This window comes from Henckelia pumila, chromosome 2 (assembly GCF_033568475.1).
Source record: "Henckelia pumila isolate YLH828 chromosome 2, ASM3356847v2, whole genome shotgun sequence".
Lineage (NCBI taxonomy): Eukaryota > Viridiplantae > Streptophyta > Magnoliopsida > Lamiales > Gesneriaceae > Henckelia > Henckelia pumila.
The window spans coordinates 87114545-87131198 of NC_133121.1; the positions used below are offsets into that span (position 1 = coordinate 87114545).

General features: G+C 35.3%; 1 protein-coding gene across 1 annotated transcript; it reads left to right on the top strand.

Moving 5' to 3' along the window:
- The first annotated feature begins 4909 nt into the window (after nucleotides 1-4909).
- Nucleotides 4910-8412, top strand: LOC140881629 (serine/threonine-protein kinase AtPK2/AtPK19-like). The gene is made up of 6 exons (XM_073287094.1): nucleotides 4910-5946; nucleotides 6938-7020; nucleotides 7099-7219; nucleotides 7351-7524; nucleotides 7619-7726; nucleotides 7936-8412. The coding sequence occupies exons 1-6, from the start codon at nucleotides 5263-5265 to the stop codon at nucleotides 8218-8220; spliced, it is 1455 nt and encodes a 484-aa protein (XP_073143195.1). The 5' UTR covers nucleotides 4910-5262; the 3' UTR covers nucleotides 8221-8412.
- The last annotated feature ends 8242 nt before the right edge of the window (nucleotides 8413-16654 follow it).

Genomic DNA, 16654 nt, shown 5'->3' on the forward strand with positions numbered 1-16654 from the left:
CCTCGCCTAATCGAAACTCCTAATGTAGTAGTCTGACTCCTAAATAAGCTAAGCTACTGTCTAAACATGATTAAGAGATTCTCATTTGAGTTCAGGAGTTGATAATCGGATTCAGAACTATCAGAAATGGTTCCAAGGGCTTCAAGTGTTGGGACAGTTCAAAAGCATCGAACTGGTTCGGAAGCCAGTGTTGGTGATCGGAAGTACCGAGCAGTTCGGAAGCTCCGAACTGGAGATCGGAAGCTGCGATCTTGTGTCAGTCAAACAGGGTATGAGTTTTGATTGGGTGATTAGACTTGATAGAGTTCGGAAGTTCCGAACTAGATTTTAGTGGATCCAAAATGTATCGATAGTAGTGTGTTGTCCAATCAGAGACACACATTCGGTAGAGGAAGTTTGGAAGGACGACCGATAGTTACGAAGTGCGTCAAAATCTCTGACTAGGGATCAAAAGTTCCGATCGTAGTTTATAAATAGAGGCCGAGAGTTCATTCTCTCTTGCCAATTTCAAAGTTTCCTCTCTCGATTTTGGGCTATTCTAGTTGTTTTTCAGCGCGTTTTAGACATTGTTTCGAGTGCTAGTCGATAGCGAGGCGTTATGGGGATCGCAGCGCAGTTGTGCTTATGTTTTGAGGCCATCACCATCAACGGACTGACTTCGAACACAGGTATAATGCTAGACTCTGATTAGATCTTTATAGACTTGATTTAAGATGTTTAGAATGTTGTAAACTGACCAGATATGTTTAGAACGGCAAGAATTGAGTTTTTGGACAGCAGACCCGCAGGGCATGCGCGCCCGCACGCCTGAGCAGCGCGACCGCTCAGCCCTGGTGCTCTTTGGCCGCGGGGCATGCGCGCCCGCGCCGCCCATGAGGTGCGCCCGCGCATGACCCCCTATAAAAAAAATTTTGGTTCTTTCTGCGACGTGATTTTGCGTCGCCAAATGTATGTTTTTCATCGCCAAATGTCTTGGATTATTTTTGTTTTGATAAATCAAATGAATATTCAGATTGAATATTTCTTATTGTTAGACTGAAATATTGTGATTTTGAGATTAGCTCCCAAGATCCCCACATATATTAAATAATTTTTTTTAATATTATCATCTATATCAAGATTTTTAATCTTTTCTTTGGTCCAACAATTATTAGCATAATGACCTTCTTTACCACATTTATGACAAATAACTTTATATTTTTTCTTAGGATATGTCTTTTTCTGCCGACGTAATTCTTTACGTTTTTCTTTCTTATCTTTTTGTTTTTCAGATAAGGGGCGACATCTTTTATAAAATCTGTTATATTTATTAGATCTACCTAGATCAGGTAATTTCTTCTTATCTTTAGGCATATCAATACCAAATTGGTCACAAAATTTACGAAGTTGTCTTTTTTTTTTTTCTAACAAATTTTGTCTTTTTATTTGCTTATCTAGCTTTAATTTATTGCAAAGAGCTAAACCTTCTTGGACAAGTACTAATAAGTTTTTCATAAGTATAACTATCATAAGGAATAGACAAATTATCTTTTCTTAGAATTTTTCTAATTATTTCAGCAAATAAACCTGGAAGACCATCAATAAATTTGGCTTTTCATTGACTAGTATTACAGTCAGGTAATTCATAAATTCTAGATAGAAAAGTATCTTTATACCATCTAAAATCAGTGAGAGTTTTGCAGCGTAAATTACTAAGAAAAATACGAATATTCTCACTATTATCAGTAAATCTTCTTATAAAATACTCAATCATAGTCATAATTAAAGTATAAACTGCATGCTCAGTTGGAATATTATTCTCAATTTTAATAGTTCCTAAACTTTCATCTCTTTGAGCTTGAGATAAATAATTATCCCACCAACCTTTAAGTTGGCCAGTAAAACCAACTGTAAGAATTTTATCAATATTTTTGTCAGTATTACCATTATTCTTACAAACAGTACTATACATAAGCATACGGTGATCAATATTATAAATATTCTTATATGCAAAACCATCAATATTCCATTCATAAATACTTTTATCATTATAATTATTAGAAATAATATATTCTTGTTCTTCATTAAGAACGTCCATAGGAGTATGTCTACTATAATAATATTTATTATGACTAGGTCTATCAGCCCATTTCAATTTATTAATTTCATCATCAGATATAAAAAAACATTTTCTATTTTTTCATCCAAAGTAGAAATATTAAATTTTTTAATTTTTCTTCTATGAATTTTTCTAATTCAGACATGAAAGATTTTAATTAATTAAAATCTTTGATTTCAAGAGGTGGCTGAATAGAAGAAGATGCTATGGAGACAATATTAGTCTCTTCCTTCTGTTGTATATGAACATCTGGTTTAATCTGATTTATAGCAGAAATAATCATTTCGACTCTATTATGTAAAGAAGTAATTTTTTTCCTAAAATAGTCAAATATAAATTAGTGTAATTTTGTTTTTCCAAAATTTGGTTAATATGTTTAACAGTAACCTGTAAAGTATCATTCTCAAACAGTTTAGAGAAAGAAGCAAAATTTAAAATTTTATTATTCTTTCAATTTGGAAAGATTGTTGAGTAGTATACAAAAATTTTTGTATACAACCAGAAGAAAGTTTATAAGTTCTTTCAATAACATTGATATAATCAATTACATAAGTTCTAATAAATCAAGGAACAAAAGGAATTAATTGATTATGCTTTTCACAAAAAGAATGAAATTCATATCTAATTATATCATATTTTTTTTCAAAAAAACTTTGAAAATACCAGTTTCTGAAAAGATTTCATTTTGGAAGATAAAATTCATAATTAACCTTTTGCCTAGCAAATGATCCTTTAAAAAAATTAATTTTGGGCGTACTATCCATAAAAATCATATAAAATTCATTTTCGATATCGTATCAGTTTCTCTAATGTTTTGAACATTATGAATACCATGAACAATATTTATTTTTGTTGATACAATTCATCAACTACATCCTCTTTAGAGGACTGAGATCCAATGTCTTCTCTTATTTCAGAAGTGGATGCTCTGGATGATTGAGGTATATCAATCATGTAATCTACAGGAGAAATATGAGATTACATAGATCTAGTTCTAGAAAACGATCTAGCAGAAGAAGGCAATAATCTTTATTGTTCATTATGAAACTGTATTTCTACAGATCCTTCATTATTTTGAATTATATTTTGTAAATCACTATTTATAATAGGATAGAAACAACTTGTTCAATTATCCAGTTTTCAGGAAATATAATTTCTTCCCATTTATAGATCTACGGATAGTGATCTTAGATCTACTGAAATTGGTTTCTATTAGAATTGTTTCATTCAAATCTTTATCTATCCTTTTACACACATGATTTAAAGTAAATAAATGTTTAAAATATATTCTGTAACATATACATATAACTTATGTTCCAGGAATATAATTATAACCACGAGTTTTAACATTTAATATTAAAACATCAAGAATATTTATATCAGATAAAGATAAAAAAAGATTTGGATAAACATCAAAATAAACTGGTCCATGAGCCAAACTAGACTGAATAATTCTCATAAGGGATTATTTTCAATTCAAATTTCTACCATCTCGTAAAGCTGCTAAAAAGCATTTTGATAGGTCTTCTAAAGTAAGAGGTTTAAAATCAATTTGCACTAAATCAATATGTAATAACTTATGAGTTTTTTTGATAAGGTAAAATATCTTTGTGTTTAACAAACCAATTACCATTTAATTTTATGGAGAGGAATATATTTTTCAGTAGTTTTTACTACTTGTTTTAAACCTAATCGTTCAAAAGTTCGTAATTTATAAACCAATTTAGGTTCTACTTTAGGAATAGTCCATTTATTCAATAAATCCAAATTATCTGGAATATCATATTCTTCAATCATACTGTTTTGAACAGTATCATTATTGATTTTAGAAATATTCATTTTTATGAAATATTTGTACTAAATCAATCACTTAACAATACATTATTTACCACCATGGCTCTGATACCATTCTGGAACCAGGAAAACATAGATTGCATTATTATAGGATATTACAAAATCAATGTATAAAATTATATTTAATATTTTATTCATAATATGATTTTATATTTACAATTACTAAATGTTTTATTTAAATTAGTTATATAAACTATTTAATATTAAATTGATATATTTTTATTTTGATATATTTATAATTACGTAATTTGTAAACAATTTTGTTATTGTAGATATATAAAATTCGAAAATAAAATTTTTAGAATTGAGTTTGGAGATGGATGGGAAAGTTGAGACATACTACTACAAGACACATCATGGTGGAATGCTATAATCTCAATAAAAGCATCAAAATTAAAAATACATAATAGTTCATAAAAACCAAACATAAAAAAGAGGTCTACACAACGAAGATGAATGCGATATTGCTACTCACAAATTATCCGTTGTCGATGTGATTTCGAGATCTGATTACATATACCTGAAACAGATGCACACTACCTTGATACAATGAAAATTTTAAGCGGACATCCAAAAAAGAATCAGTATCCATTGCGTAAAGTTATCGAAAACACAAGTTCTTTCATTCATATTTTCGACATTAATGTATGTATACTCTATTTTACACATCAGTTCAATGTGATATAACTTTTTTGGTTAATGAGATCCTACCATATGAGTAATACCCAAATCATTCATCCAGGGTCCACATCTCAATACATACACAATAAATATTATAGAATTAACATAACAAATCATAAGTCTTTAAATCTCCTATTAAAATAATAGGTATCCTTAAAGATAGATTAAACTAAATCACTTTTTTCATCATATCTCAAAGTGCGTGGTTACTTACTTTCCATACATATAAGGATTGGTGGTGGATCTGTAGAAGTAGCCACCAGTGAGCGATATTTGACGCCGAACCTTTGCTCGTATTCACCTCTCTACAAAATCCTATGGTATCTATCACGTATTATTTTATATTTCCTTCGTTATGAAATCTACCCATTTGCATTGGATACAGTAAAATATATAAAGGATAAAACTCAACATTACATCCAGTACCTTGTACAGTTCTCGAACAACGGCCAGCCACCGTCACCGCCGCCGCCAGCAACGTCGTCGTTGCCGTTCATTCCCTCTCGAGTCTCGTCGAATCTCTGCAACTGCAAACACGAATTACACGCACATAACAAAATGTAACCCAAGCAAGATCTTTGCCTGCCATCTGGGCTGGCCTCATCTGATTTGAGCCACAGAATTCAGCCATGGAAAACACCGTCTCATCTTCTTCAACTTCCCACCATAACCCCACCAAGAAGACCCTTCACTCCATGTTAGCTTCGAGGCTAACCCACCTCCACATCCCATCCTCCGGTCCCTCCACCGATCCATCCCAAGATTTCGATTTCTCCGAACTCTTCGGCCCCTTGCCTTCCTCTTCTCCCCCTTCATCTTCTTCGCTCTTTCTGGGTGACCCACAAGTCATTCATCACCGCTCCCACTCCTTAGTGGGTCCTTCTCCCCGTTTCACGCTCTCCAAATCACTTCCCCCCTTCGAGCGTGACCAGTTATGCTATTCTTCATCCGACGATACGGGCAATAATGATGTGGAGAGTACGAAAGATGAAGACTTCAGTGAGTTTGTTTGTGATGATGATGTAGTTAGTGAGGTGGTGGAGAATGGCAGAGGAGATGAAATTAACAAAGTGGGGCCTGGGGATTTTGAGATAATGAGGGTGATTGGGAAAGGTGCATTTGGGAAGGTTTTTCAGGTGAGGAAGAAAGGTATGGATGATGATTGTAATGGTGGAGATGGGATTTTTGCTATGAAAGTAATGAAGAAGGATACCATAATCAAGAATAATCATGTCGATTACATGAGAGCTGAGAGGGATATTCTCACCAAAGTAGTTCATCCCTTTATTGTTCAGCTGCGATACTCCTTTCAAGTTAGTGCTTTTTTCCTCTCATGTTCTTTTTGTTTTTGATCGATGATTCTGATTTGTGGGGCTTTTCGTCCTTGAAATTAAAGTGAAATTAGATATTCGTGCAATTTATGTTGTGATTTGGCATGTTTAGTTTCTCTAATGTTTCACGAGAGTTTTGAAGTGCACTTGTTGATGTGCATGTGGAGTTTAAAACTTCGGTTCTTTTCATTCATTTTCTGTACAATCGGCCTCATGAATGAAAGCACCTAATTTCCACCCACTAGGCCTCTGCCTTTCTTGGATTAATATTTTGCCTCGTACCATTATTTCTAGATTACCCAACATTAAATACGTGGGGGAACTTAAACATGAGGCAATAGAAGCGAAGATCTGTGAACTTTTAAAGAGTATTTCTTTGTTGTTCATCTTTGCTCGAGGCCGCAGATTAATGTGGTTGAAGTCAGAGTTTAGAATCGGTGTTTGCTACCACATACTATATAAGAACTTGAAACAACTCACTTACCATTAAGGGTTAAGCTTAGTTGGGCAAAAATTTATTAAGATAGTTTCAAGCTTACGTATATAGCTGATAAACAGAGGTGGCACCCCATAAAAATATGTAGTTTTTTGGTTTCCTTGGTGGGATATATGCCTGAAGGGTCAGTCGTGATGTATTGAAGCTCTGTACAAGAACCCCTCCCTTAATCTGCAAAGCATTTTAATCTCATTGTTAGGGAGTTCTCGCATTAATGCTTTAGAGTCCAGGCATAGATGGGAAGGTGTGTATATATTGTCGAAGTGAGGTCTAGTAAAGCATACTTATGAAGAAAATTTTGATTCAAAAAAGGCAAGCTTGAGCACGTTCCGAGCCCTTTAGGCACACCAAGGTGAGCACTTCGATAAAAGGCTGCATCTTGGCTTGCGTTTTTCAGTGTGTGCTTTTTAACATCTTTGTGTATTGATTTGTCTTCCCCCCTTGATGTCTTACATTTATCATTTCCATATACTGCAGACCAAGTCTAAACTGTATTTGATACTGGACTTTGTAAATGGTGGCCATCTATTTTATCATCTGTATAGACAAGGGATTTTCAGGTACCTTCGAATTTGTTTTCATGATCAATGATGTGTTTCCAGTACTTAATTTCTGTTTTCGGCTATGTCTTGGTTTAGTGAGGATCAGGCAAGGGTTTATACTGCTGAGATTGTATCCGCTGTCTCACATCTTCACAAGAGCGGGATTGTGCATCGAGATTTAAAACCTGAAAATATTCTCATGGATGCTGAGGGGCATGTATGACCTTGATATTACTTAATTTACACGCGCCATGCATGAAATTATCACATCCCTTGTTCCCGCTGTTCAAATTAATTCTCTCTCCCTATTGTATTCTTGTGGAAACTAATATAGCAGCTTGTTTACAGGTTACGTTGACTGATTTTGGACTTGCCAAAGAGATCGATGAATCAAGCAGATCAAATTCGATGTGTGGGACGACAGAATACATGGCTCCAGAAATCTTACTATCTAAAGGTCATAATAAGAATGCTGATTGGTGGAGCATTGGGATCCTTTTATATGAAATGCTTAGCGGCAAGGTAATTTTACACTTGTAGGCATTTCAGTTGCCACGGGAAAAAAACTCAGTACTCCATCTCTGGCTCTGATTGCCCATTATTGACTTTATTTCAGCCACCGTTCACACATGCAAACAGAAAGAAGCTCCAGGAGAAAATCATTAAGGAAAAAATAAAGCTACTGCCTCGTTTGAGCAGTGAGGCCCACTCTTTACTGAAAGGGGTGCGTCACAGTTATTTAATCTATGTATATGCTGTTATATGTCCAACATCTTCTTCATAACAAATCATGTAGTTATTTATATGCTGGAGGGATTCCCACACCTGATAAAGAATTCTTTGGTCTAAGGCTCTCATCTTGGACTTATAACCGAACATGTTTCTCCCTTAGTTTCTCATTTTGGGTTGTGAATTTTCCCTCTTTCGATATAGTTGCTTCAAAAAGATCCGGCTCAAAGGTTAGGGAGCGGACCTAAGGGAGCAGACGAAGTGAAATCTCACAAATGGTTTCGAACTATAAACTGGAAGAAATTGGAGGCAAGAGAACTACTGCCCAAGTTTAGGCCAGATGTGAGTGGGAAAGATTGCACAGCTAATTTTGATCGATGCTGGACTGCGATGCCATTGGACGATTCTCCGGCCCCAACTCCAACAGCAGGTGAACATTTCCAAGGGTACACATACGTGGCGCCTAATCCCTGGCTATCATCCGAGTGAACAGTTTGTAGCCGATGTAGGGCAAAGTTTGAAACATTTTGCAAGCTAATAATACTTCAATATTGGTCAATTGTTTTGTACTTGTTGCCAGAGTTGAGTAGGGTTCAGGATTTACGGCATATCTGTATTCCAAATTCTGCAGGATAGATGGATTATTTTAGTTTTTCACTGAATTTTTAAAGCACACCATTATTTGATTTGTTTGAAACTGCATGGCGATTTCCTTTTCAAGATGCAGATTCTATACAACTTTTTATCTTATAAAACCTTTTTCTTTTTTCTTTTTTTTTTTATAAAATAAATATTTAATGGAATACCTCTACTTTTGTGACGAAAGCATTTGCCTTGTAGAACGATAATTTGAAATAAATTTATTAAAAAATAAATCTTGGATGAGATGGTATCTAATGACATTACATTCTAACCAAATAACTTTGGTTCAATGGTTATGTATCCACTTCATAGTGGGGAGATCATGGTTCAATTTTCAGCGAGTACGAATTAATTGAAACTCTTTGTTCAATGCCAGCAGGTGGGCTAGGTAACAAGTAGAACCAATGGGTCCGAACCTCTATTTGGCCCACGATGTTGGGGTAGGATCCTAATTAAACACATGTAAGTGGGTTTCTATGGGATGACAACTGGGCCCGACCACTCTACCAAGTCCATGAAAATGGAGTTCGATCCACTCCTGACCCGCATGAGTATAAACTGTGTAAAAAAAAAAAATAATTTACCCAATTTATGTTAAGTTGGTAACTTTATATTTTACACAAATATTTTAAGGGACACGTTAGGGAATGCATGTAGTTCATCATAATTTGGTATTTGTGGAAGTCGCGAAATGAGTATAAGCATCAAGGGTGCTTGGTTTCAGCAGCTCGCATTATTCGGCATATTAATGAACACATTGTAAGTGGGTTTCTATGGGACGACAACTGGGCCCGACCGCTCTACCAAGCCCATGAAAATGGAGTTCGATCAACTCCTGACCCGCATGAGTATAAACTGTGTAAAAGAATAAATAATTTATCCAATTTATGTTAAGTTAGTAACTTTATATTTTACACAAATATTTTTAGGGACACGTTAGGGAATGCATGTCGTTCATCATAATTTGGTATTTGTGGAAGTCGCGAAATGAGTATAAGCATCGAGGGTGCTTGGTTTCAGCAGCTCGCATTATTCGGCATATTAATGAACACATTGTAATTTTATCTAAGACTGGAGGTCTTAAAGCTACTCATTGGAAAAGAGTGGAGAAGGTGGCAGAATTCTTGGGAGTCACTTACTCTTGTATTCGAAGATCCACAATCAAGGTGGTTAGGTGGGTGCCATCTCCGGTGGGATCTTTCAAGCTTAACACGAATGGCTGCTCGAAGGAAAATGGTGCCTCGGCTATTGGGGGATCATTCGGGATCATTTGAGTCATACTTTGTTGGCATTTCATGAGGGTATTGAGGCTGGTTCCAACATTAAAGCAGAGATGTTTGCAATATATCGAGGACTCACTATTTGTAAAGAGAATAATTATTTTTCTTTATTGCTAGAGGTCGACTCATTGATGCTTTGAATATCATAGATGCGGGCATTACTTGCTGGAATTTGACCCATATGTTGGTTCAGATCCAAAATACTTTGTCACAATTTTAGATGCACAAATCTCATATTTATAGGTAAGCGAACGCAACAGCGGATGAGCTTGCTAACATAGGCATATCACTGGAAGCATCAATTTTATCCCCACAGTAGATTCATGGAAGACTTCGAGGGATTTGTCTATTAGATAGGATTGATTTTCCTTATATTAGAACTTCCTCGAAACTTGCTTGGTTTGTAATGATTTCTAGAAAGGTCTTGGCTTAGTCCCTCTCTCTTGTATTTCTTTTTTCCGTTTCTAATAAACTGGTAGTGGTCCGCTAAACCCTGCCACAACAGAGGGTGTTTCTTGAGAAAAAAAAAAACATTCCAAGTAAATCTATCAATATAGGTAAGGTCTAAACTTTTTCAATTTATTCGACGTGTTAGAAGAAATATGCACATTTAGATGCACTCGAATAAAAACATCATGGAATAGACCGAAAAAGCTAGAACACACGATCAACAAGTTTTTTATGCATCGAAAAGAAACACCTTGTCATATGTGGGGTTTTGTCAGTGCTACTCGAATGAGGATGTAACGGTCCATTTTTTTTGGACTTGAGATGTTCGCATGAACATTTCAAGTGCAAAAAACAAAGGTTGTTGGATTCAGCACATGGACAGCATAGACAAACCCATATGGATTTCGTGCTACGTTAAGCAATCTAATTATATTTTTCCAAAAAAAAAAAATATTTTTATATATTTATCATATTTTTTTTTTCGAAGAAGATTAAAGTGTTTTTTTTTTTGGATAATTGGAATTGGGTCTCAGGAAGCGTGGAAATGTTTAGTTTTTATTTTTTCTATAATTTGACAATATATTTTTAAGAGCTATGAAAATAAATTAAAGTTTTAGACAAAAAAAGGAAATTAAATTGACTTGAAAAATGAAAATAAGTAGAGGTATATATATTTCCTGGAGAGCGAGGAATCGCTGAAATGGCGACGGCGAGCAAAATAGGCGACTGGACATTCAAGGCCTTGACGGCGGGGCTCGGCGTCGCCACCATTTATTTAGCTGCTACTTTCTCCGTCAACGTCTACCGCGGTCTCGCCTGGCATTCCGCCCAATCGGTATTCAACCCCGCCGCCATCTTTTCTGTTCCCTTCTTAATTGTTTTGCTTTATTTTTCTAATCGTGAAATTGGATTACTTATCATGTTCGTATTATCATCAGATTGGAAACTACTCTGTAATGTTTTTCAAGTTATGGAAGAATTCCTGATGGCAGCAATAGTGCATACTTTTTAAAACTAAAATTCACTTTAGAGGGATATGCATGTGAATTGAATTCATAGGGGGAATAACATATAGTTTGGGTTGATTGATTAGAAATTTTATGGAAGAGATATGTGGAGATGTTGATCTTTGTGTGAACAGTTGGCTTCCATGTTTCTTGTCTGTTGCACTGTTGAAAAAGTTCATAGCTCATTAAGAATGGATCCAGAAATTGATTCAGTGGGAGTGAAATATGCTATGTGGACTCTGGTGGTGCCATGGCTCATAGTGTTATAGAGATCGGATCTCATACTTTGTTGAGAACAGTAAATTTTTGTTCGGATCTCATACTTTGTTGCAAAAACGTAAAAAGGAAAAGCAAAAATCACTCATTTTTTAAAAAATAACATAGTTCATCTCATTTAAATAATATTACTATATGACAGATATGACAAGCCTTTTCCCTACATATTTTCTTTCCTAGCGACTAAACGGAACTGCTTTCTTTGTGCTTTGCTTTGGTACACGGTACATGATTTACACTGGCAAGAAGAACAAAATATAAGTGAAAAGGAGAAAATAATTTTTGTTGATTTTTAAGAATACTCTTTCACTTTCAATACTTTGAAATATAGTTCAATATATGTGGAAAAATGTAAATATAAGTGCATAATGACAAAATGTGAGTGGACGTGGAGGTACAATCAGCAAATATGTTTCTGTACATATGTTTCTGCCATTCTTTTTTTGTATGTTTAATCTATAGCAACATAGTGACAATGTCATGCTCAAGTTTTTGCAATGGAATTCATGTTCCTAGTGTAATATTAGCATTCCTCTCGAAAACATAACCATGAGGGCATGCTCATATACCATGAAAATCGGTTTTTTGAGATGCATTATAGAAGTGGTTGCTTAAAGAATTTTCTGAGGGGGCAATTATACAAAATTAACATGATTTCATTCAAACCTCTGTGGGCTCACCGTGCATGGTATAGCTAAAAGATGCCAGTGGGCGTAACTGCCCCCACTGGCATGATGGGCATCCATCCTTGTGGCTAACAAATCGTATTTTGATTTAATGAGCCGTTCACTTTGAATTTAGGTTTCCTGAGATAGTTGTGAGTATTCTTTATTTTGGTGTGGTTCAAGCCTTAAAGTGGCTTGATATTTTGGCATCTAAATATATATAATTGCATGATAGCAGATTCATAAAATTTGTTAATGCTTGCAGAAGTTTACTGAAAGTTGCTGTAATTTGAAGCTTCTGATGGAATCCTGAGCACTGACAATTTCCTGTTTTTTCATTTGTTTGTTGAGCATCACCTGGATGAAATGTTGTCATGAGCCTCCATTGCACCAATATGGAAAAGTTAAAAGCCTAAAGGATTATTCTGTTATAATCTTTTGTAGGATTCATCGGTATCTTATTTAAGTTTTAAATAATAGGATCATTTCATAGTTAGAGTGATCTTTTATTTATGTTCAGATATTATTTTCTCTAATTGAATCATTGTACTCTATTATAAATAGAGTGTGATTTTATTAAGGAAAAATAATCACAATATTGTGTTACAAGATCTAAGGTTCTCTCCTAACGAGCCTCTAAACCAAGAGATCGTGAGGTTCTCTCCAACGAGCCTCAAAACATCATGAATTATGATCAGCCTTAAATCGCCCCACAATGTTATCTAAACCCTGGGACCATGACAAATGTGCTCCTAAATTTGTTCTTACACCCCAAATGACTGAGCTCTTTGAGTTCACCATAGTCATTACTGTGGCTAAAGCTCCAAGTTCTTTAAAGTGACCATGTGGGTTGAATTGATGGAGTCTGAGCCAAAGTATGTAGAGTTACCAAATAACTCAATAGCGGTTCTTAGGTAAGGTGTAAAAGTGATAATTCTACAATCCATGTTGTCATTTTTAGCGGCCTACACTGGAAAGAAGCCAAATATATTAAACATCAATGTGATATAAAGGTGTGATAGACTGATAGTTAATAAAAACAATGATTGATCCATGTGTCCATCTGGCTAACAAACTTTAAGGTTATCTGTGTAGGAAATTATGATTTTCTTTCCCATGAACTTGAAGGTTAGTGAAGTTAGATATTTAGCAGGAACTAGCTCATTTAATCTCATTTGTCTGCTTTGATCTGAAATTTCATCTAAAAATTATCTATGATTTATATCAGGAGGCTGCGACCTTAGTGATTATTACTTCAGGAGTGCCTGCCTTATTTCTTATAACTGTAGTGTGCTTTGTGGCATGACTTACATTGGTCTGTTAACGAAAATGCATTTATTTCTGAACTGTCATCTGTGTGGACCCAATAATTTGATATACATTTTTTTCAATTGATAACTGTCATATAGACATTATGTATCAATTCAAATTGAGACAAGGTGATGCTTTACTTTCTCACATTTATGATTGTAAATTGATTGAGTTATGCATATCATAGTTTTTACAGTGTTGAAGTAAGTTTATACGGGATTTTATTGATGAAGCTTGAAGGGTTGACAAAGCAAATTAATTCGCGTCAATCTTGTTGTGAATAAGTTCTGCCATATTTCAAAAATCTTATTTAATGTTTTTTCTTATTTGACATTTCTCTGGTAGAATCATTACTGGGGGTGACACTAACATTTCCTTGTCCGTTTCCAAGAGTTGGCTTTGAACATGTATTTAGTATTGCATTTATCATGTTTTCAAATGCAACTAGTAGTCTGTCGTTGTATGAAAAATTTATGACAAAAAATGCATACTTTGTTGGATAATGAATTTAAGTTCACCAACTATACTTCGTTGTTTATGTTTTCTTTTACTTACACCATCTTTACCTTCAAAGTAATATTTTAACTTTGGTTGTGTGCTATTCACTTATTTTGCAGAAGGCTGACAAGGAGGGGTCGACAGATCAAACGGCCTGAGTGTGGAGTTATTCATTTTTCACTAGGCAGAAATTTTGTAATAATGCTCTTGCAACTTGATCAAGCAAAAATCCCGCGGCTAGCTGGTCCAGGTTTAGATAGGTTACATTGACTTGGAGCAGATATAGTGTAACATTTAAGTTTGATTATCAATGTTGAAATGACGTGATGTTGGACTCTACTTGATTTTAGTCGTTTTTGAATGAAGGGTTTTCGTGTTGGCAAACAATTGAATGAAACTTTAGGAGACTATTTGATTATTTTGATGGTTGCTGTTTGAGTAATTAGAGGTTCTCGAGGTAAATTGTACTGCATTCTGTCGAAATTTCCATATACTATTTTATGTCTTTTGATGTATACTCACTTACCTACCGATGTACTTAATTTTTTTCCTTTTACTGTGCTGTTTACATGTTGATCTCTTTTTAATTTTTTTTTATCATATTATATTTATATGATTCATCTTTCATCTTATCATTTTATGTTATACATTTTGCTCATCGTCTGATGCCCAAACAGTAGCTAAAAATAATACCGAAATACGCATGAATTTACTAGGAAACTAGCTTGGGATGTTGTTAGGTACGCCATTAATTCCTTCATAACCCTTTCTAAATAAAATCAAAGTTTTGATGGTCCATCAGCTATCCTTTTGAACGAAAACATTCATAATACATGCGTGCGCAATCTTTTACAATCTTAGGATGTAGAAGGCTTCGAGTGGCCTTGGAGGAAAGTTGGGAATGAGGCGTCCACCCATTTTTTTCTTTTTTCTTTTTTCTTTTTTTAAACGAAGAACGCATATTTAATCTCATTACATCAAAAAAAAAAAAGAAAGAAAAGAAAAAGAATAAACAAAAAGATATTTTCTTTTAGTATATGCATCTCCTCTTAGTCTTCAAACCAAGCTGCAGAGAGAAAACTCTTAGTATATGGATCGTTCTGTTCTCTATTTATGTTCAGTTCTTTCCGCAGGATGTTGTCTTTGTCTGGCTGGTTCCAGATATATCATCACAGGTAGAGTCAACAATGAAGTCACAACATGAACATGAACAGTCTCTCTTCAGATCTCTACAAAAATATTCAGTTAAAAACTCTAGTTCAATTCAGTTTATTGTTGTAGCTTAGTGCCCGATATTGTAGATGGAAGTGTTTTCCATTTTTCTGAAATTTTCCTCAAGCACAGGAACCCATTGCTGCTTGGACGGACGAGAATACGAATTGTATGGCCCCCTCCCCTAGCTCAGAGGATTCGAAGCTGATGATAAAAACCGGAACCTGGTAGCGTAAGTTGATTGCTTTGTCAAGTGTCGTACTTGTGATATCCCATGAATGGGCCCATCACATGTTTAGGCCAAATTGGAGTCCAATGCCAAGAAACAAGGCCCGGGTCCAGGTCTAAGTGTTAAGATTGGCCCATGGAGGTAGGTGGTTGAGGCGAGACATGTTGGAGTTGGAGTGAGGGTGGAGGTTGGAGCTGAGGATGAGCCTAATAGTGGAGGAGTAGAGGGAGGTGAGAAGGTGATGAGTTGGAGCTGAGGATGAGCCTAAGAGTGGAGGAGTAGAGAGAGGTGAGAAGGTGATGCCTAGGAGTTGAGGATGACGATGACGGAGGAAAGTAGCTAGGATAGAGCATACCTGAGGTGGGCGAGCTCTTAGCCTAAGATTCGTCTCAAGGGCAAGACCTCTTAGCTTCAGTCTCGCCCCAAGGGCGAGTTTCAGATAAACAAGCGCGTGAGTCTCACTCACGTGGTTCCCTACGAAATGTGCGTGGTCCTCTACCTTCTACTCTATAAATATCGGGTTTGCTAACTTCATTTGCAACTCATTACTTTTATTTTTGAGGGGCGCCCAAGCTCTCCTCTTCACCCATTTATTTCCGACTCTGATTTGAGCGTCAGAGGGGCTACGCCGGGACACTCTCCTGGTCCCCTCTAACACTCTTTGTTTGGTTTCAGGTTCGCCTACGAACTTGGAGCTTTGAGCTTAGGTTGAACTTGAATCATCAAATTTTAGTGAGTATCAAGAAGCATGAGTAGAATTTCAGAAATCGAATCCTTTAAGTCAGAAATCTTTGAAAATGTTAGTCTTATATAATAGAATTAAAGTATGTATATATGTGATGTAATATTATATATATAATATATATAATTTTGGGGTCCTTTAGAGTAGGGACCCAGAGTCGATTGACTCATAGGACTCACCTCGGTACGATATGGTTTGTTGAACTGTCAATTTGTGCTTCACTGTCCCTTGATTCTCCATAACTTAATAGGAATACAAGCTTCTCTTGTGGTCATCTTGTTGTATTAGTGGTCAATAAACTTTCGTGAAGGAAAAAGATGATATCACGACTCAATTTTAATGAAGGCTCATTCACAATTCATATTGGTCTAAAATTTAATTACCTATTTTTATAACTTCATATTTCACATAAACTTGCCGATGACGTGTAGCTCATCTGGCATCAAGGTCCCAAGTGTAGGACGAGGTCTCGAGTTCGAGACCCAATTGTAACAAATTTCCCTTTCCCCAACTCAAAAAATATTTCACAGAAACTTTCATGCTAAACACTCTATGATTGTAGAGAGGTGAAACTTATAATTCGAAATATGAGTTAGAAATTATTCCATATG